The following is a 22937-nucleotide window of genomic DNA, read 5'->3' as shown; positions in this document are numbered from 1 at the left end:
TGAACCAAATGGTCATCAAAAAGCAGCTTTTGTTGGGAGTGTAAGTACTGTAATTTGTTCTAGGGAGTTTCCAGGATTGTTCGTAGGTAACTGTGTCGTCTAAGAGGTTTTAGCAGCCCTTTGGCAAACATGCTGTGAAATACAGGCCTTGCTCTGCAGAGTTAACAGCCCCAAAATAATACGTTGTTCTCCTGGTTTAAAAAGTTCGTTACTTTTTTGAGGTCAGTTTTATCCCGATACCTGTGCCTTCTGCTGTGAATGGGTAGTATCCATGCCTGTTTTAGTTAGCAGGAGTTCTGGTATTGACATCTTGCGTATCCTAGCAGAAAGAGAGACACTAGTGAGCTAGTTAAAACAGTACTGAGTGTAAGGTTATTCTCAAGCGTAAAAGCAAAATCCCATTTGCTTTTTGAGTACAGTTTCATTTTCAGCGCGTTCATTTTCAGCAGGCGGATTAGAAGACTGACCTTTCTGACACTAGGTACTTAAACAGATACTTTGAATGTTTTTTTCATAAGCCTTTTCATTCAGTCCTGGAGAGATTGATGCTTGCACGGTTACCTATATTTATGTTTCATTGCAATTTGTGGCTGGTCTGTGTTTTAGTCTAGAAGTTATTTATAATACATAAAAATGAAACTTGTCTAATATGTATCTCCAACTTTAATGCATGCATTTGTAATTTTGTGTGTCGGAAAAGCTTCTCGTCTTTCCTTTGAGTGTTGTAGATTCTTGCATTATTATCCTCAGGATTTTTTTCCTATTTTTATTCCTATGCATCATGCATTCCTATGTTTTTGCTAGAAAAATACCAGAAACTTAGGGAATCCTAAGCATTCCAATATAGATAGTATTTAAAAATACATTAATCCTTACGATATATATATTTTTTTCTTGTCTGATACAGTCTAGCTTAATATTAAATTATGCACCTAGCATTTCAGTGTTACTGGTTTTGACAGTCTTAAGCTAGCTTGGGGATGTTATTGAGTGGAAAAAAAAAAAATAACAAATCAATTGAAAATTCCTGTTCTTCCCCCCAGTCTTGGAAATGGGAAGATGACAGGAAAAATTGAATGGATTACTTAATAAAATTTAAATAAACCTGCGAACAGTCACCAGTGCAACAACATGATGAGCAGGTCATTTTTAAATTCTACTCCTCCTTTTAAAGGGGATCAGTAGGGAGGATAAGCAAAACACATGTACAGTCATGGACCAGTGCTTTGCACATAAATTTGATCTTTGGAAATAAGTCTGCCAATAGCGTGTTGGTATCTTAGCAGTGTGAATAGCAATCTTCTATTTTATTTGTTAAATTAAATGTGTGTGGCAGCAGCTGCAGGCATTGGGCAACTTGTTTAAGAAAGACTAGCCAAACCCCAGTAAATATTTTCTAATTGCTTTTGAAATCACTCGTGTTATCCAGTGTATTGCTGCATAATTGTGACCTAACTGTTCCAAATTTGCTGCTCGTGTTTTTTCAAATGTGGTGGTTCTCAGTGTGAGCTGCTCTTCCTTGTACATCCACATAACAAAATATTTGAGAATGAAAGTAAGCGTTCTTTAGGTCCATAAAATGATCCTAGTTAGTTGAACAGGAGTAAAAACCAGATGATGTTTGTTTTAATATATAGTTTTCTAGTTACTGTGACAGCTAAGGTAGTTACAGCATGTATTTTAAGAACCAGGTCTGCATAATATCAAAATTCAGATTTCATTTCGAGGTGTGTGGTAAAGTCCATATTTCTGGTTCACCTCAGTGAAAAACATTAAAGTGTAAATAAAACTAGTTGTTTGTGGATTCAGATTTCCTGCTGTGAATGCTGCATTATGTTCCAGATTTCATCGGTTTAAAGCAGATTTTCAAATTTTTTTTAGGTCAAACATACGGCCAGACTATGCGGATACAAGCTTTCATGAGTTCAAAATGCATACCTTCAGTCGCGTGACGTCTTGCAAAGTATGTCAGATGCTTCTGAGGTAAGTTTTTTAAGATTTTTCTTTTTTGTGAAATATTTGAATCAAAGGAATATGTGGAAATACATGGCTAGCTGGTTACCTGTCCAAGACAGACAAGCCACGAAGTCATACGTAGTATTTCTTGTATTAGCAAGTTTTTAATTTCATTAAATTAATTTCATTGATCAAATTTCCAAAAACTAGGAGTGCTGTGAAAAGCTGAAAACCTCAAGATGCTCCTCATTTATCAGAAGGCTGCTTTATCATGATTCTTTTATGAGAATTGCTTTATTTAATACAGGAGTTCTTATGTAAGAGTAAATGACAACCGTTTTGTAGAGTTTTGACTACCATGGCTGTTCCACAGGTCCCGTTGCTGTAGACCACCAGTCACAAGAACAGATGGAGTATGTTTTTCAGAAAATCAGATGGTGACGATGCTCAGAAATGTTTGATATGGGGAGATTGCTTTGTGAGACAGAAAATAACTGAGGCATTAACAGGCATTTCTGAACCAGAGATATGTAGACAAATTGAAGATAGATGTTGCAAAGCTAGATAAGAAATGCTAGCAGACAACTAATGCTTTCATGAACAAGGATTTGTAAGGCTAACTTCAGCTAAGAAATTCCATGTTTTCTGCCTCTCTCTTCTGAAACACACACATGCTTGCACGTCTGTAGTTTCTTATTTTATTATTTGAGCTGTCTTTTAGGAGCTACCTTGTTTTTTTGTAAATATGGACTGTCCAATGGTATGAAGGTGTGTATTCAACCTAAATTCCATAGTGTAAGTTGGAGATGCAAAAGCTTGTGAACTTTGGCCAGTTCAGGTGCTCATGTTGCATATTGTTGATGCTCCGAAAAATGTAGCCACAGCATTTTAGAAAGGGCATTTGAAGTATGGGTAGTGCTTTTGTTAAGCACAGGCATGGAATAAAATAACCTCAGGGATGTTCCTCTGTCATGCATTTTTTTTCTTTAGCAACCTTTTTCCTGAACAGTTAGACTGACCTGGATTTTCAGAGATTTTTTTTATGATTTTTTTTTTCTCAGTGCAGTAAGGTCTAAGTGACTATGAAGAGTGGTGCAGACATCCTGAACTTAGAGATGGCAAGGCTAATTTCTGAATTTGAAGCAGGATAGTTGAGTCATTGTGTCTCTGTTGCTGCACTAACTGCTGTTGCTGAGAAATGGCTGTCTTGCTTTCAGGACACAGCCCGCATGACGCTGCATTGTTGTGCATAGGCATGCCAGTTTGCTCGAAGATAGCTTGGGTATCCCCAGGTGCTACCTTGTGGTATATAGGCATGTCCCTGGATATCTAAGTTGTATTGAAAGCCTACTCGACTTAGCCTCATAAAGTGCCTAAATCACTTATTACAATGGATTGTCATTTTAAGCTTCAAACATAAGCTAATGTGTAAATATTTGAAACAAAAATCTGAACCTTAGTGCCTAATCTTTAAGTGGGGATGAAATCCTGGTCTTAGAAGCATCTGTAGTGAAGGATAATGTTACGTCCTATACTTTTGTCTAGAGAATCTTGCATTCCTGAGTAGCAATAAGGAAAAAAATAAAAATGGAAAACTGCATTAAAATATTTTTATACTTTCTACTTATTTATCTTTAAGTTTGTGTATTCCGATACTCAAAAATATACTGAGCTTCTGAAGTTAATTAAAAATATATTTCATCACTAACAGTCCAGAAATTGCTGTAGTAAATAGCAGTTGCTGTACGTTTTGTTCAGGTTTAACTTGTTCAATCCTGTGTTCCATATGAGACACCTGACTTTCCTTTGAGCTGAAGGTGTCACGTTAGACCAGGATGCATAATCACTCCAAACTGGTCAGGATAATCTTGGAGACAGACAAGTCTAGTGTGAAGAGTAAGCAGATACATCAGTAGATGGAACTCATATAATTGCTCAGAGATACATGTAAAAAAAAGTTTCTCTGTTAGCTATTCAGTGAATTGTACCTAAGAGAAAAGCCATGCATAAATCTGGAAATAAATTGGTTTCCTCAGACTCAAATTCAGATTCCATTTCATTAAGGGGAATCGGAGAACATTTAGAGTGAGGAAAGTGACTCCTTATTTAGCAGCTCTGAGTGTTAACTAAAGTGTACCCGGATATCTCTCCCCGCCGCGCCCCCCCCCCCCCCCCCCCCCCAATTTAAAGTCAAGAATATTTGCAAGATAGCCTATAAACTCCTTAATGCTTAAATATATATTCACACTTACAACTCTCTTGAAATGGATCTTATTCTTCATGGTGTCTAGCCGAATTCCCATTGAGATGAAACGGAAGTGTAGCTCTATAGTGGGATAGATACATAATGGTACAATTTCAAGCGTACTGTGCCAAAGTTGCTTTGGGCTAAATTGAAATGAAGATTGTTATTCTACTAGTAGTCCAGAAGAACTATCTAGTTGTGATTTTTAAATGGCTAGTAGTGACGAAAAGCAGATGAGCTGCTTGTCAGTTGTCACTTTTGCTCGAGCCTTTAAAGGGCTGTCATTATGCAGAACAGCAAATGACTTCTAATACTTTATGCCACATCTCTTATTTCCTTTATGCGTGGAATTTATCACCTCTAATGTATCACTACCTAATTTTGTTTTACAGGGGAACATTTTATCAAGGCTATTTATGTTCTAAGTGTGGAGCTGGAGCACACAAAGAATGTTTAGGAAGATTAGACAATTGTGGCAGAGCTAATTCAGGTGGTAAGTCATTTTTATTGTTAGAATACCATTTTTAATTAGGACATAAAACTTGCTAGATATAATTAAGGTTTAATTTACCTCTGATTTGTGTTCATTGTAACATACATACTTGTGAAACTAGCATTTATAAGCACAATTAGAATTGCATTTAGAATTCATAGGGATTTTTATTGCTACTAAATTGAAATGTTCGAAAGCAGGAGAGAACTGTTATAGGTCAAACCCAATTTTTTCGTCAATGTCGTATACAACAAGGAATTGCTCTCGTTTTAATCGTGGACTGCTCGTATGTAACACCTACTGTACGGCATATCATCTATCTTCCTTGTGGTTCTCCCTTTATGTCTATGTCAATTTTCATATTTTCTTCTCAGCTCCTAAAGCTGTTTGTTTGTGTTGCCTCAGCTTCCTCTTTCATCTCTTTGGTTTCCATGGTTTCTGTCCACTCACAATATTCACAAAAAGGTGATTGATGACTCTCTACTTCCCGCATCTAAGGACCATTTTTTTTCCTCTTCTTTTAATCGATTGCTGTACTCTGTTTCTTCCCTGGCCATTGTCACTATGCACTTCCCCTATTCTTCTTCTGCTCTTTGGGACCTTAAGGACTCTTTTGACTTCAGCTAACATTTGGTCTCCCTCAGATGACTCCAAATTTGACCTCTTCCCTTTCTGCTCAGTATTGTATCTGTAATTCTCTCTCCAACATCTTCTGGATTTCCCACTGCTAATGCCAAATGTTGGCTCTTATCATTTGCCCCCTTTCCCTTCCCTGTACCTATTCAATTGGTGGCAGTGAGTTGGCTACACTCCAGCCAGCTAGTCATGTAACCATAGTGTCATTTTTGACTCTTCCCTCTGTCCAGGTTCTTAACTACTCTTTCTTCTTTCTAGAGATGATTTGGTGCTGATGGGGGGGACAACTGACAAACACTTCCCTCCCTGCCCCGGGAATTTCCCTCTCCATTAATATGTTTGAATTCCTGTTGTTTAAAAGAGAAGAGCCATTGGAACACATGATGATTTCTAGAAAGTGTAGTTGTGTATGTTGCAGAAGTTTCTAATTAATTGTCCTTCTCACTTCTCTAAAACCTATACGTTCCTTTCCAGAATTATTTCATAATAGTTTGTGAAGCTTCTCATGTCTCACATATCTCACATAAGCTACTGCAACCTCCTCCATTGGGTTATTTTCTTATTGACATTACTATCTACAATGTTTGCAAAATGCTGTTGCAGAGATAATTTCTCTCCCACTGCTTGAATTACATGACGACTTCATCCACTGCTCTTCACTAAGCTGCTGCTTCAAGATTTTGGTTCTAGCTTTTTGTTCCTTTCAAAATTGTATAAGCTTGTTTCTGTCTTTGTCTTTGTTTGTTACTTCCTGACTTCTACTTGGCTTTTGGCTCACTGTGCTATTTATTTGCCTGCTTCATTCTTTCATGAAATCGTCAGGAGGGCAGGTACTGACTTCTGCTGCAGTCAGTCAACTTTATTTTCTCAGTTGCTTTCCTGTATTGGAGATCTTCCATGCTATCCTCTAAGTCAGGACTTTCTAAAAATAATCTTTTGTAGATCTGAAAACGATACAAACAATCACAGTATTTTTCACTGAAATCCTTTTTGGAACATGGTTTTTTTGCAGAACCTCCTACGGATAGTCTAAAGAAAATAAATATTTAAAATGATATTAAAAATGGAATATTTTAAAGCAATTACATTTAAATTAATAGAGCGGAAAAACAAACACGTACTGTTCTTCACAAGACAGCTATCTTCTGTGGTATAAACCACCCCTGCTTCTACTTTTTTTCTTTCTTTTGCGCCTTCTGTTTTAATCGTGTTTGTAGTTTTTATTTTAATTGGATAGCTGGCACCCCAGGAGGCAGGAGCTTGTCTTTCTATTCCTCTGTAAAGATCTGTGGACATATATGGTGCAACGTGTAGCAGTAAGAATGACCATAAATGCCTAGATAACACAAGGTCTGATTTCTTGCCGTTTTCCTGCATACATACTTAAGTAATGCTGTGCACTTGCTAGAGGGAACAAAATAAAGAAAAAAAAAAATCACATTTCTGCTTCTTTGTAAATGGAATAAATTATCATTTTACAACTTCAAAGGAGCAGAATGTTGTTTTGGATTTTACTTTAAATCATTGCCCTGATTTTTGTGAAATGATACGGTACTGAGTCTTTCTTTACTGAAGTTGGAAGCAACTGGATTGTTAAGATACTGTTTTGTGTTACCTGTTTAGCTTACATCCAGGAGTTCCGCTCTCTGTCCTCTCCAAACTTCTCTTTCTCTTTTCAGTCTATTTGTCTTCTATGCAAAGGCTCCCAGATTTCTGTAGCTCTAGTACAGGCTAGAAGAGTCGTGTATCTTCCACCTGCTCACGAGGCAGAATGACAGGAGGTGCTAGGCTGTGGCTTCCTTACAGCCTGCTCTGAGAGTAGATCATAGCTGCAAAAACAAACTCTAAATTACAGTTCTTGCCATGCTCCCCCTTGCTCTATGAATGAACGAGTGTGGAGAGGACAAATGGTTTTGCCCATTTTGCTGAAAATGCGTCTTCTCTCCACCTGACGAGGGACTTTGGCCACTGAGCAGGAAGGGAAATCTGGAGATTTTTCTCTACCTTTTTCCATTTTTACTCTTTATTTGCCTTTTTAAAGAAAGAAGTGTTGATTGAGCACTGCTGCCCATTCATAGTGTGCACAGAGTAAGGAAAGGTTTAAGGAAGAGCTTTACCGGTTCCTGCTTCCCTCTATGGTCCAGAAGGGGATGGGACAATTCAGACTCTTTTAAATACTGGTTTGTGCAACTTGAGTATAAATGATTTTCTGGAGCTGTGTTTTCACTTTTCCAGAGCTATGCTGAGAAATGACGTCTCCCATAAGTTATCTGCCATGCCTGCTAAGTTATGAAATGTTATTAAAGGAATGCAGACACAAAGATATCATGTAGAAGTCAACATTTTCACTGCATTTTGTGAAAAAAGTATGCTCTGCGTGCATGAAATTCTCACATAGTTTTAATTTCGAAGCTTTTCCTTTTGAAATCTTTAGAGAAATTAATTTATGATAAATTTAATTTTTCTAGTGGTGTCATTTGCTGCTCCTGTGGGAAATTACCAAAGGTGGCCTGAGAATGCTATTAGATAAGAAATTGTGGAGCATAGCCGGAATGCTTCAACGGTAGCAAAATGCCTGGAACATTTATTGTATCGCTATGTGTTTCTTTTGTTTCTAGGGGCCTATGACAGCCTTTTTCACAGGGCGTAATGGGCATGAAACACAATCATCCTTTTAGGAAACTGGACATTATTATTCCCCATTCATGTGGTATTAGTTACGGCCACAGACATGGAGTGTATATATCTATCTCCCATGATATATGTGTGGTCTGTTTAATCTGGTGTTCTGTCATTCTGCCAATGGTTGATTCCAGATGCTTCACAGGAAAGCGCAAATCCTCTGTGTGGTAGACAATGCCCAGGAATGATGCTACTTTTTAAATCCTGTTAAATTTTCTTTTTATCTTTTTGGTGTTCTAAGAGTTTTTACATCCTGTTAATGCTTTTGCATAGCTTCCCTATTTTTGTTGATAAAAATATCTAACTGTGTTTCAGAAGTTTTGGAACAGTGAGTTCTGTAAAGTGTTTGTTTGGCTTTTGGTTTTTGTTGGGGTTTTTTGTTGGTTGCATATCTTATCCTGGTTATGCTTGGCCTTTTTACCTTTTTAATTTAACACGCAACTTTGTGGGTTTTTGTGAGAAGAGGCAATGGAAGTCTTGACTGACTGCTTCTGTATGATAAATTATTTTATAACTTTTCATGACCTCTTATTAGTATATTCTCTGAACTGAATAGTCTTAAATTTTTTTTTGTTATGTCTTCATAAGTGGAACTTTTTCTGTGCCTCAAATAATTTTCATTCCCATTCTGTAGACCTCTTCTATTTCTAGAGGTCTATTTGAAAAGAGGTGATCAGAATTCAAAACACCGCAATGAGAATATACCATTAGGTTTCCTAAAGGCATTTGAATTTTCCTCAGCGTTTTCTGGTTTTGTGCAGTTTAAGATTTTGTTTTCTTTTTAGACCACTGAGCAGATGTTTTTGCTAGCCTTTCTGAAATGCTGCTTAGAACCTCCCTGAGTGGATTAAATCTCTTTGTATTTCATTCCAAGCCACAGTGTGTGAAAATTCAAAAGACAGACATCCAAAGACAGATGAAACCTTTAGAATGACAAATTTAATAAGTGTCAGATTTAGATGATACTCTTATGAGAGAAACATTGACAAAATCTGAAGATAAATTGCTGTGTTGCCATGCTATGCCTTTTACACAAACATGTGACAGCTCTTCAGATGTTTTGTTTCAAAGAAGGCCAGTTCAACAGATTATAGAAGTTGCAGTGATAAAAGATGCAGAGATAATCAGATGAATTAATAAATAGAACAAAGTGTCTGCATTTAGCCCTTGGTTTTTTTTGTTATTGTTCCTGCCCTTGTTGCCGTAAATCGGCAGTGCTGGTTGAAGTCTTCTGTGCTCATGTCTGTCATTATTGATTTAACTTTTTTCCCCCTGCAATGCTGCCCTCAATGTACATGCTCAAGTAGTCCTCTGCATTTTCATGTATTTTACTTTTATGCCCTATCACTTAATTTTTCTGTGGCTTGAAATCCTCCGTGCCCCCTCTTTTTTGCTAATGTTCTGATGAACTCCTTCAAGTCTGATTGTGCAGTCTTAAACACAAGGCCTTACGAAATCCTTAAACACAAGGATTACAAAATAGATGCACGTATTTGTCTGACAGGGCCATTTGTAAGACACGTGGTGTTCTTTTCTCTGGTGGCTGATGTGGGGGGGTCTCCTCTTCCCTTTCCACCTCTTCTGGCTTCTCAGCTGCACTCCTATGTCTTATTTCAAGGCACAGGACAATTTTACCTGGTGATGCTCTCCCACTACTTGGAAGGGTTTATATTTGGGAATGGTTAAGAGTGGGACCTTTGGTAAGCAAGGATGAGTAAGACACACCTTTAGTAGACGAAGGGAGAAGCTGACTCCCTCATTATTCCCACTTTCGTTGTACAGGTTGTTCTGTGGCCCTTGCAATTTCTGCAGTATCACTCTGCCCAGAACATAGTGCAGAACTCCAGTCTGTTTCCTAGCCTAAACCAGCAGTATTAACAATCCATTTCTATTGCCAGACTGGAATTTTTCCAAGTCCGTCCAATTATATTGAATTAAGTATTCTCAGGCAAACGTTTCCTGTTTCCACAGACTATTGAATATTTCAATTAGATGAACCCCCAGCAATGGTTCTAAAATCTGAAAACATTTTGAATATTTTAAATACGATGCCAAACCCACAAAATTTTCTTCTTTATATTGCTCTTCTCAGGGAATGTTAGAAGCATCTCTCATCAGGGCATAAATGGATTAGAAAAACATTAACTGGGCATTTTTATAGTAATTTTTAGTTAACTTATGCATTATTCCTTTAGATAATTCCATTTGAAAAAGTACTACATTTCCTTAGGTGGAAAGGAAGTTTCTTCGACTGTGTGATGAACTTGAAAGAAAACGTTACTGTATGAATGGGTTAAGTTTAGAGTTGCTTTCATATGGTAATGTGTATGCCCAATAATATGGTCCATGCTGTTCATGTAATAATTGCTTGCTACAGCACATTAGAGATTATTCATTAAAAACCCCATGTGTTTTGACATCTAAAAAGAAACCAGCAGCTTTCACTGTTTACCTTTTTGCTGGCTTGATCAATAGTTGCAAAATTGCTGGCTCTCCTCCAAACCTACCATGTCAACAGCATTGACAAGTAAATGCTCAAATCCCAGAGTGTTCATTGGAGTTATGCCACTTTTTATTTAACTGCAACAAAGGTTGAGCTGTATTTGTTTAACTAACCATCCTTGCTCAACCTGAACAAAAGTCACTCAGGGGGCTTGATATTTTGTGCAGAGCCCTACACTATGGTACTTCTAGGTTACGATTTGCTTTTCTTCTGATTATGCAGTGACTGGCGAAATGACCAGAAAGGGGCAGGTAGTCCCACAGCTCCTTCAAAGTGGCTTACTTTATAGTTCCTGCATTTTAAATATTTCAAATTTTCTTTTAAAATAGGAAGGTGAGTAGTTTACTACATACCCTTTTTATTTACTCTCCATTTAGTTAGCATGTAAATCCAGCTGCTTTGTTGCATCCCTGAGGAGCAGCTTATTCCCATTTTCTGATCTGTGCTCCCTCACTTATCGAGGCCAGCTGCTGCTCCTGTTGCTTTTGTGGTAAAATACAATTATAAAAATGTGACCCAATGGTATCATGGCCTCAGTGAATAAACAAAAAACCTAAAAATTGTGCTGAACTGTGGCAGTAAAAGTAGCTTGCTGTCAGAACGGAGAACTCACTCACTTGATAATTTCATTGGCACATTGGTGATGAGCAGGAACTTGAATTAAAATTGTCGTGTGTAAAATATCTGCTGGTGGATATCCTCAGACATTAATTTTTTTTCTAAAAATAGAAATAAGTAGAAATGAGGTTTTTTTGCTCTTTTACTTGTGTAACATTTGGAAAAAAGATCTCATGAGGAAGCAATTCACATAATTCAATACAGAATATTCTGAAATACAGGAATATTTAAACTGTAATGCAATAACAAGACAAGCATAAGTATTTTTTTTTTAATAGGTTTTTATGCGGAAATACAGATACTGGACATTTTTCTATTCCTGAAGTGTTAATAGTGAAGTCACAAATGGCATTTCGATCCATCAGTGTTGGCAAAGTTTTGGGCTTTCTTTTTGATCCAATCCCCCTACCTCCCTTTTCATGAAATATGTTTTATGCAAATTATCAGGAGTATTTACTACTGTCCTGTGGAGTGCTTTCTTGAATCCAATTATTGAAAGTTGATCGATGCGTTTCTTAATTATTGGTTATGAAAAGCGTTGGGATGCTACAATCACCAAATGGAACTCATTCATCTAGTTGGGTTTGGGATATTTCCTAGAGGTAAAAATAATATTCAACAGCAACCATTAAAAATCAGATTCATTCATTCCCATTGGAGAATAGAATGACATTTCCATTTCATTTTTTTGCTAAGAGATCTGCAGAACTAAGTATAGGCCATTTAAAAAAAAAAAAAGAAAAACCCTAAGTCTGGATTTGAAGTTTTGGCCTCCCCTGCAAGTACTTACCTAAATGACTTCCCATCATTTGAAGTCATTTATAATGCTGAGATGAAACATTCAAAAAAGGTGATTTTATTCAGATTTTAGCAAACATTCTGAAAGGCGTATCAAATTGTGAAAGTAAATAGCAAAATTATGTTGAATTTCAGCAGCACTTAGGCAACTGATTCCCTCAGGCTCCTTAGAAAACCTCAGTAGTCTACCTGCACCCCCTCCTTTGGGGCGGGCTTATTGTTCTTCTCTTTGCCTACTATACAAATGCAAATTAATATGTTTGGAAAGGTTATGATCATAAAAGTGTTTTCTGGGGATGACAAGATGATGCGTCTTTGGCGCGCTGTATGAGAGAGGAAATGGTGACTGAAAGCGTACGTGAGAAGAGAGCTCTGCCAGTTTACAGTGGTAAACGGGCTGTGCCTGCCCGGCCCGGCCCAGAGTCCTCAGCTGGCGTGCTTGGTCTCGGCATGCCTTATCATCTTCACATAAAATGCTAAAAGCCAAAGATTTTTTTTCCCACGCTTTACTATATATTGTAATTTTTTTTGTTGTTGTTTTAGCAGAACAAAATCTACTTGCAGTTAAAACTTTTTAGTTGATTTACTGTGACTATGGCTTACTGTTTATAAGACATTACAGTAGAAGTTTTCAAATGTGATGAAGTACAGACCAGGCATGTGCGGTTTGTGCTTTGCCTCAACAGTGTGTGCAGTCCTGGAGAGAGCACACAGGTAAATACAGCTCTGTGTGCTTTGATAAGGCACCGAACCAAAATCTAGAGTACACCTAAATACCTGTTATCAGATTAGACATGCAAAGAAAAATGTAGAAAAAATGCCCCTTTTTGTGTCTTTTGTGATGTGTGGTGGTGTGTGTGTGCAAAAGTGTTATGTCTTGATGCAGTCCTTCTGATCCACCCACAGGACTTTTTTTTTCTCTCATTTTTAAATAGTACAAGAAAATTCATAGCAAAAGAGGCAAATAAAACACCAATGGCTTCAGAGTCTGTGGTATACTAATGCAATGCTGAATTGAGCTTAAAGACACGAAATAGAGAAGATTTTGAGGCTAAAGGTGTACATCTTCTCTTGATATACATTGGCGTGCTATGAAAAGACAGAGACAAGAAAAGGTGTAAACCCGCCTTGCACTACAGAACTGTAGCTTTTGAACTCCCAGCGAGTCAATGTTTATAAAGTATTTTTGAGACGTCCTAACAGTTCATCAGGTGTAGTGGACCGGCTTGCCGCGCCGCCGTTGGGAAGTGCAGCATAACTTGGGGCTGGGAGCCTGTCCTAGCCGGCTGGGCGCTGCCCCGCGGGACCAATGGGCGGGGAGGGGAGCGCAGCAGGGTTTGCACAACAGGACCTGGCGCAGCCCCGGGCTGCCGGGGCGGCTGCGGGTTTCAGGTAGCGAAAGAAGGCAGCAGTGTTTTCTGGAATGCAAAACAGCACAGTCTGAGATCGCTATATAAAAAGCGTACAATTTACAATCGCCAATAATGCCAATTTTTACTTACGTTTCAGAACACGGGAACCTGAAACATGAGGTAAGGATTTGTTTTCCTTTGCATGTGATGTTTGTTTTGTTGGTGACATAAGAACTCCTTATTTACTTTGTGCATGTGCTGTTGGAGCAGGTATGTTTTTCTTCTGCTTTTAACAATAGATTTCTTTAAAGTGGTGGAAACCAGAAGTTGTCTAAGAAACAAGGTATTCATAATTAAATATAAATGTATTCTGTTCAAAGCGTGAGTCAATTTTCAGTTGATATGGCTTAATGCCGAGAGCACTGGAAGGCGTGGAGATGTGTTTTTTAAGTTACAGGTAAAAAACATACATTGCTTCACAACTGATGTCTAGATCCTTACTGTTCCTAGACCAAATCTGGCAGTAGAGTTAAAAGTAATCTTTTTTTTTTTTTTTTTTATGCTAGCGAGTCCTGCTGGATTAACATGCTAGTGTACCAATCTCTGCCATGCCAGACTGCTGGGCGATGAAGGATCGGCAGGGCAGTGTTTGCCTCTTCATGTAAAGACTTTAGTTGCAGAGCTGTCCCGTGGTTATGGAGTTTATGTAATCTGGGGAGGATGGTAGAACGGGCCCTGTACAGAGGAGCGACTGTGGTGTACGTAGTGTACCTTGCCGTCAGCCCAAGAAGGCTGCAGGCTACCCCGGGTTATTTTCTTGCCAGGCCCTGGTGCCTTTCCACTGAAGTACAGAAGGGCACGGCAGTTGGGTTTTGTCTGCCAGCTCCGACAAGAGAGGCACAGCACTTTAAACATAGAGTGTAATAGTTTCTGGCATCTATTTTAGATCAGGAGTTTATGGTAATTTAACTGCTTAAATGACATGCTGGTTATGAACAAGGTACGAGCGTGTATATTACTTCTCTCCATAAGCATGTATGTCTTCGGTGCTATCGCTAAAACGGGTAGTGGAATCGGAAGGATGTTATTGCCGACATGACTGGTGCAGGGGGTAGTCGTGCGCAGGGCTGACCATGTCCGTGCCCTCTGATGTTTGAGCTGTTTTGGCATTGCCGTGACCCCAGACGGCAGCAGGGGCCAGGCGAGGGGAGCCCCGGCACCCTCTGGCGTGCTCTTTGGCCGTCAGCCTCAGGCGGGCGCAGGCCACAGCAGCGGGCACCGGCTTCTTGGGGGCCCGGCAGGGGAAGGGCGCGGTGGCTCGGGAGGAGCCCCGGGTGAGGGGAGGGCTGCGCCACCACAGACCGTGCCTGTGCCCAAGGTGCTGCTGCCTGCCCGCTCTCCTCGCTGCTCCCTCAGCCGTGCCGTGTTCTGCCCGGCTTTTTCATGCCTCTGCCTAGAAATACCCGCTGAGTAAGGGCACTCTAAAATAGGGAAACCGCAGCATGGTCCGTTTGCCCAGCAGTACTGCAGCTGACAAGGCAGCGCTGGGGAGCCATAAACAGATCCTTCACTGAGCCTTGCGGACGAGGTTGCCAGACTCGGTAAAGCTAACTGTGGTGAATGTACTGTGGCTGGATGAAGAAAATAAGTATACTGGTTGTATCTAATCCCTCCTGCTCCTTGGCTTCTCACCCCCTACCTTGATTTGTAAATCTTTCTTTGTGAGGAAAAAATGGCTTCCTTTCTGAAGGCTATTATCATAGAATCATAGACTAGTTTGGGTTGGAAGGGACCTCTCAAGGTCATCTAGTCCAACCCCCCTGCCGTGGGCAGGGACATCTTCAACTAGACCAGGTTGCTCAGAGCCCCGTCCAACCTGACCTGGAATGTTTCCAGGGATGGGGCATCCACCACCTCTCTGGGCAACCTGTGCCAGTGCTTCACCACCCTCAGCGTAAAATTCTTCCTTCTATCTAGTCTAAATCCACCCCCCTTTAGTTGGAAGCCATTCCCCCTTGTCCTGTCGCAACAGGCCCTGCTAAAAAGTTTGCCATCTTTTTTATAAGCCCCCTTTAATTGATTTGCTATTGACTGTTGAGTTGATCCAAAATGTCAGGATTGCTTTCATTTTTACCAAAACTCTTGTTTAACTGCCTCCTTTAATTCTCTCTGTGCAGAAGGAAACTTGAGCATAGATGAGGATCTGTCTTTTTGGAAAACATGGACTTAGATTTCATACCAGTAATGTAATAAAATCTACTGGTACTGCGATATATTTAAGAGTATTGAGCATGTTTTCATACAGCTCAAGAATTATTTCCTTAAAATTGTTTTCCATTACATGTTGGTGTATGTGACTTACATTGTCACAAAATTATTGGGTTTTTTTAAATTTCAGTTAAACATTTCTGTATTTTCCTTCATGTTTGCTTTTCCCACTCCTGCCCCTTTCCTTCTCTTGTGCAAATCTGCAGTTACACACCACTCTGCATCAATCCTTATCAGCAATACAGCCTCCATTTAAAAAAAAAAATTAGGATATAATTGAGCCTTTTGTTCTTACTCAGTAACACTACCTTCATTGTAGCAGTGGTTTTAAATTTTTCTTCTTTCCACTGCAGATGAAACAAAACTTGCATCCTTTCTTTGGTTAGAGTTGTGGGGTACAGGGAGAGTATGTCCAAAGACACAAGAGTTTGAAAGCTGTTTTTAAACCAAGTTTTTCATTTTGCCAGCTTGCTACAGGGCTTAGTAATTTGGTTGTGCCTCAGGTTACTGCTTTCTGGCTTGCCTCGGTGTGTGTCCTGCATCAGCTTATATCAACTGCAAGTAAATTGGAGCAACCTAATTGTTCCCTTTGTTATGCAACATGCTTTTCTCTGCTTGGTTTGATTAAAAAATAAATAAATGCATGAACCTTCATGAAAGCTACCAGTTAAAACATGTTTGCAAAAGCAGAACAGTAGTTCACAGATACACATTATTTCACATTGAAATTTTCAGGGATTAAGTGTCTTGGAGTATAAAATACAAAAAAAAAAAAAAAATTTAAAAAAAAAGTCTAGTCTTGTCAAAGAGTTTCTGATTTCACACAGCTCTGGTTCATCCAAATTTAAAAGATGTAGGGAGGCGAGTTACTAAATATATTTAAGTACTTGCCCAGAAAATAAGGAAATTAAGACTTGCATAGGAAATTCTAGCTACCTTAAGTACAAAGTAGGAATAGTGAATAGTGAAAGTTTCTACCTTATTAAAGCAACACAAGCAGCTTCGATACTTTTGTGTTTGTGGACATAATCTGGGGCAGATAATGCCAAACTGCATATTGTCCCACTATCCTATTCATAAATGATCAAAAAATAAATTTGTTCTTGGTATCAAAAGATGTTGATGTGTGAATAAACCTACGGACTAAGAATCTTTTGAGCCTAGTGTCAGAAAAAATAGGATATATGAAAAAACTGTCTACATTACTAAGAATATTTTTCAAAGTATGATCTTTCTATAAGATAAAGATAATTGTGGTGGTGGTTGGAAGAAATAACTTGAGAAGACCAGCTTTGCCTAGTAGATTGTGGGAATGAAAGGAGTGTAATGTGCCTACATGAAAACATGTTTATTCATATCCTTGATTTGTATTTTTGCTATGCAGAAACGAGCGAATGGAATTAGAAGAAACTCTAGACACGTGGACCCAGGTTTGTGTCATGACTTTTAATAGTTAAACATCAAATGAAAAGAGCGAGAAAGCTGTAACTCACTTTATAAAGTTGCATTATGAATGCTACTGTAACGCACGCAATGTTGAGAACTTTATTGCTGAAGTCGTGAAGGTCTAAAGCGATTGCTTCGTTTGTGATTTCAAAGATAAGGTCAGCTGATTGAACTCTGATTTTTTTTTCCTTGTTTTTTTAAGCAGTGCTTCAGTTCTACCTGAACAACAAAATGCCTCTGGGCTTTCAGTTAACATGACGCACCCTACTGTACTCTGCAGTTTTAAAAGAAATAACTAAGTGATGAAAAGCAGACAGTTGCTTATAAAGCTTAGGTTCTGATCTGCAAAGCTGTGGGCAAAGGCATAAACCAATTGCAGTTTTATGTAGAATTTCAAAGTGATTTTATTCTTCCTGTTAGTTTATAGTAGATACTTTTGTGGAATTGTGGCAGCAGCAGCCCTTAAGAAAATTAAATGCTTGCTTATAGACCGTGTACTCAAGCGGGTGAACATTTCCTCCGGAGACCCATTATATGTCTGTATAAAATACTCAATGGTTTTCAGTGTAACTGATATTTTTACTGTCCTTTTTTACAGTAATTACATTTCTGTCCTTTATGTTTCTTGTATAGTTTAATTACTGGAGATTTGTTATGCAGATATTTGAAATAAAACTAAGCTGTGGATTATTAAATGTTTCTAGATGTGGACACCTGAGAATAGCTGGAGTCAAACATTAAACAGGATGGCAACTCTATACACCACATTATAGCCTGGCAGAGCTAAGCAATTTCAAAAAGTAGGAATGCTGGTTGTGCCACTAGCATTGCAGCTGCCTGGGCTCTGAAAGTCTAAATGTTGTAACTAGCTGAAGCAGACCACACCTTTCTTACTCACCTAACTTTGACATGGTTTGGAACACGTATCGTCACTTTGTTCCCTCTAGCAAAAAATATTGCTTCATGATACTCCTAAATGGTTCTGTGTGTTGTTGACTGAAGTCATTAAAGAAAAAAGTGGCACCCTGTAAGTCTGAAAATTAATACAGTCAGAGGGAGAAACATCAAGAATATCAATTAAATAATGCAGAAGAGGGTAAGAATACTTCTTCCAAGTGGGACTGTGCGAGTTCTTCCCATTCAGTGGTATATGTTGCAGTGAAGTGTAATGTGTGCTTGCAGAATAGTCCTTATAGGTTCAGATCTTTAAACACAGCTGTCTCATGTAGACTCCTAAAAGTTTAAGTAATTTAGCTTTGAGAACCTTTTGGGTATACTGATGGTTTTACTTCTGTCAGACTTCAACAGCAAGTATTTACATGATCTTTATATACAAAGATACTTTAAAATTAGTTTTTGTTGAAGAGTAAGTACCATTCAAATCACCAGTGTCATTGAATTAAATAGGTGTTTAAAAGCTGTATGAAACCAATGCCTAAAATATGGTTCTGCTCCCCCCCACCCCATCCCTTTACCTACACAGAACAGTTCCTTGAGTTGTTGGGGTAGTCTTACTGAGTAAAGTTCTTGGTCTCTGTTATGTTTTTGAAAGCCAGTGGAAATGCAGAACATCTCTATTATCTTTAGGTCCCTTTATTAGAGATACTGTTGCAGAAGACTGCCTTACAGAATTGCTTCTGACATTATAAATGTTTTAAAATAAATAATAATAAAAAAGATACTACATACTAATGTGCTCTGTACATACACTTTGTCAGTTTTGAAATGAAGGGAGCTTTTTTTTATTTGCATTTTGTCAGCATATGCATTCTGAGTCCTGCTGTAACTTGGTGGAGATAACTTTTAAAGATATGAATGTCTTTGGTAAACTCTTGGCATCTCTTTTGCATATTCTGAGTAATGTTGCTCATCAGATTGCACATTGCCTTGAGAGACAGAAGATGCTATCCAGAGAGCAGCACTTGTAAGAGATCAGTTATTTCAGGCATGCATTACTGCATTGATCCTAAGAGCTTTTCAAGAACACTGGCATATAAATCTCTGGAAATCCTAGTACCGTGGTGCTCTTTATGCTCAGAGAGGTAGTCAAAGTCAGAGATAATATTTAAATCTTAATGTGCTGTCTTTTTTTTTTTTAAAAGTTCGCTGCCCAGATGTTTAATATGCTGCCGCTACCTGTGTTGCATGTTATGGTGCTGAAGCATGGGTACTAGTTTAGGAAAGCAGGCATTTGCTGTGAATCAGTAACAGGCACCTGCAGTGTCTAAATATTGATGGAGTTTGATATCAGCAGTAAATACAATTATTTTGGGCTGCAAGTATTTTAGCACAAACTTTTCAACATTGTGTTCTGTCTTGTCTCCTTCTGTTGTCTGTCTTTGGCTATTTTAGTAAAGAATAATGGAACGCGGGAGGCATAGCATAGTCAAGTTGATGCATTGTGCTTCTCTTTTTATGCTTGTTGGAGCCAAATTCTACTTTTACTGACACAGCTTAGCCTTGAATGAAAACATTTAAGTTTGATGAGAAGTACTGTGAGTAGGAGGATGGTCTAAACAAAACAGTGTGAGGATACTGGATTAAAATATCTCTTGTCTTCTGCTGGTAAAGCTCGTTGATGGAGGAACCTATCTAGTTGAAGTACCCTAAAAGCAGTAAGTTGTTCATGGCTGTTTCATTTGTTTTTCTTGGAAGTTTGGTTAAAAGTTTTGACAGTGACAGTTTCCTCCTTGAGATTTGCTTTGTGCTGAATAAGAAGGAAGGTTAGAAGGAAAAGTGATTAATGGATGATGAGGCAGAGAAATTCCTGGGAAATGAAACAGTCATGAGAAAAGAAATATGTGCAGAAACTACAAAAAGAAATGTGTGCAGAAACTGTACTAGTGAAGAACGAATTGGAAGGCAAAAGAAAATGTGACTTTGTCTTTTCTTTATGCTGTGCACTATGACTTCAGCCTGTGGTGCAGTTGCAGATAGCCACCTGAATTGGTCCATCTACAAAGTTTTAGGGGAGACAGGTTTTAGATAACCTTTCTTTGGATTAATCAGCAGATAATAAAAGCCATTGAGAGAATGAACCTGTAAATGCATCTGCACCTATAAAGCCAGGAAAAATTTGGTGTATAGTTTGCATTTTACTGTAGAACAACATGATTCTGCTTAAATGTATTTGAGAAGTGATTAGATTGGTGTCAGTTTTTGCCTAGGATGGGCATATGGATTGATAATTACATAACATTTTTTAATTGTGTAAGGAATGTCATGAAAACTTTTATGCATGTGTTTAATTTTAAGCATGTGATTGGCACTATTGTCTTAAATGACAAACGGACCATTCATGTGTATATTCGTAAGCATAAATTCAGGCTTTGTATATTTTCTTGAGAAGGGTGATGCAATCCGACCAATTTTTTTAGTATGTTTTTTTTGTATGTATTTTAATAAGAGTAAAAATTATTTTCTTTCTCAGCTATTGGAATAATACAGTGTACGTTTGCTATCTTTTTATTTTTTTAATGGTATAAAGAGTCTAAATGTGATAGATTCACAGCTTCATGTTTTTAAAACTAGTTTTACCCTAAACACTTGAGCTAATATAAACATTGGGACTTTAATCTCTAAAAGTGTGAAAGTATATTTCATATCAGAAGGATAAACTTGGTAAAAATAGAACACTAGAAGCCTTATATTCAAGATTCATTGCAGACTAAACTAAAAATCTGGTCTGTGAAAGAATGTCACTGACCATGTTCTGACTTCTGAAATAGCTAATTTCTTTATAAGCATGGATTAAAGCTTAGAAAACCTTAGTTCTGAACTGAGGGACAGAACCAACAGGTCTTCTCCCTTCAAAGAAAGTAAAATATTGACTGGGTTTTTTTTTGGGGGGACACACAATATTAACAAGTAATGCATGCAGTGCAGTAGCTTGGGCAAAGCTATTTTTCAGCCTGGGAGTTCAAAGATCAAATAGTAATTTTGAAAAGAGGTATTTGTATTTCTGATTGGTGTCTGGTCCGTACTTGCTTTGTGAAGCAATCCTGTAATGTTGATTTTACACAGATTATAAAGAAAAGGATCTGAAGAGAATAACTGGGTTTATGGCCTGAAGTATATACATTAAAAAAAAAAAAAATCTGTGCAGGGAGAAGTACAGCATTGGAGATATGTTTATTTAATTAGACATGGTGGGAAATGAGCTACTGTGTGCTTCATATTTTGTTGAAATTGGATTGTGGAATCTTTTAACTAGGTTGTGTCATTGTTACATGTGTTTCATTACTAAGCAGTGAAACAATATTCAGGTATTTGTGTATTGTGGTAATGGTTGCATCTGGTCTTCATAGTAAAAATTAGGGGATAGTGTAATATTGGCAATTTAAATTTCCTTTTCAGTTGAGAATGAGGTATATTAGACTGTGAGATATTTCAACAAATTCTGACAGTGTGCTCTGTGATATGCAAGTCTAACTCTGATTTCCATTTCAGTGCCACTCCAACCATATGCCCAGCCAAAAGCAAAATCTGGCCCAAATTCGAACGCTGGGATATCCCAACCTGCAGATAATTCTTTGCCCTGCATGTAGTTGTTATAGATAAAACTACTCTCTTTAACTGAGAATTTGAAGCATGTCTCTCATCATCTTGTCTTTGGAACTATCCAGGCAAGTCCTTGGTAGTCCTGATTGACTGTTGTCTTTTTTGTTCAGCCCAGTATAGAGAATACCTGATTTCATGGATAAGAAAAGATAACCTTCTGCAACGTGAAGCCCAGTGCTTAAAAACTGGCATTTGGGAATTTATTTCTCCATTTCAGCAATGGGGGCAGCTACCTGTGATTCTGTCTGGATCTCTGGTGGCCCATTACTAACTGTCATTGTTGAGAACAAGAATTTATCTTAGTTTTAAGCCACAGAAAATGGTCTACCAAAAATAAAAAGCCAGTATTAAACAACCCCCCAGTATTTAGTTTTCGCATGAGAAGTGAGGAGCTGACTGATGTCACTAATGGTATCTCCTTATTATGACTATCTTCATCAAGATGGATTAGACCAAGGTAGCATTTTTTCCTTTAGTAAAGGAGTTTCTGTGTATAGAATCAAGAAAAACATCAATAGGTGTTTTTCTGAGACATTCGGTAGTGTTACTTAATTATTTTTCCTGTCAATAAAATGTAGGCGTGAATAGCAATCCCCTTTTAATAGTTCTTGTCTTTCCTTTCAGACTGAGTAGAGCAAACCATTTGTTTCTGCATCTTCCCTCAGGACCTTGCTCAGAGTCCCACAGGCTTATTTCTTTCTCTGTTAAATATCTGTGGAAAAGCTTCTGTGGGGAAGTTGACGTGACAGCACGGACTGAAGTACTAGAGTATACATAAGACATTCTTTTCAGCTTTAGATACTGCTTACATTGAACATAACCGTGGGTTTTAATGGCTGGTCAAAACAAACATGTACATGAAGGAGCAGCCGACTGCAAATTAAATTGGGAAAAGCCTGAAGGAATACTGGAGGAAAGAGAAATGTTTCACAAAACTTCCTCTAGTAAAGAGTTTGTTGTATGACAAGTTTGAGGTCTTTCCCACTGCTTACTGATACAGGATAACCTAATAAGGTTCATAGTAGTAAAACATCCATCGCATCTGTAACTGTCCAGAAGACTGGGAGACTTGCTGCATGCAGACTAACCAGAATGACCTGCTCGTTTACGTCCTTTTGATTTAGTGTTTGCAATTTCCTATTATAGATAAAAATGCAGCCCATGGCTTAAAAAATGCAGCCTATGTGGCTCAAAAAACCCCAGTTACTATTTTAAAGACTTGAAGGAACTCAAATGTCTACTTCTCTTGGAAGTAAAGTGTATCTAATAATTAACAATAATAACAAAGTTTATATAGTTTTGCATGTTTTCTCTAGAGATAATTTTGTAATGTTTGTGGAGCATTAGATTTGCTAAGTAGCTAAAGACTTTTCTACACGG

At 38.1% G+C, this 22937-nt stretch overlaps 1 protein-coding gene across 2 annotated transcripts in view; it reads left to right on the top strand.

Annotated features, from left to right (window-relative positions):
• Positions 1–22937, top strand: part of VAV3 (vav guanine nucleotide exchange factor 3) — a 176623-nt gene that overhangs the window by 102500 nt on the left and 51186 nt on the right. For both annotated transcript variants that reach the window (XM_076337936.1, XM_076337937.1), the window contains exons 16-19: positions 1882–1983; positions 4594–4694; positions 13441–13463; positions 16936–16981. In XM_076337936.1, coding sequence (XP_076194051.1) covers positions 1882–1983; positions 4594–4694; positions 13441–13463; positions 16936–16981 — 272 coding nt within the window. The remainder of the gene's footprint in view (positions 1–1881; positions 1984–4593; positions 4695–13440; positions 13464–16935; positions 16982–22937) is intronic.

Source organism: Aptenodytes patagonicus, chromosome 5 (assembly GCF_965638725.1).
Source record: "Aptenodytes patagonicus chromosome 5, bAptPat1.pri.cur, whole genome shotgun sequence".
NCBI lineage: Eukaryota > Metazoa > Chordata > Aves > Sphenisciformes > Spheniscidae > Aptenodytes > Aptenodytes patagonicus.
Note: the sequence above shows the minus strand (reverse complement) of the source record. Positions and strands in the feature narration are given on the sequence as shown.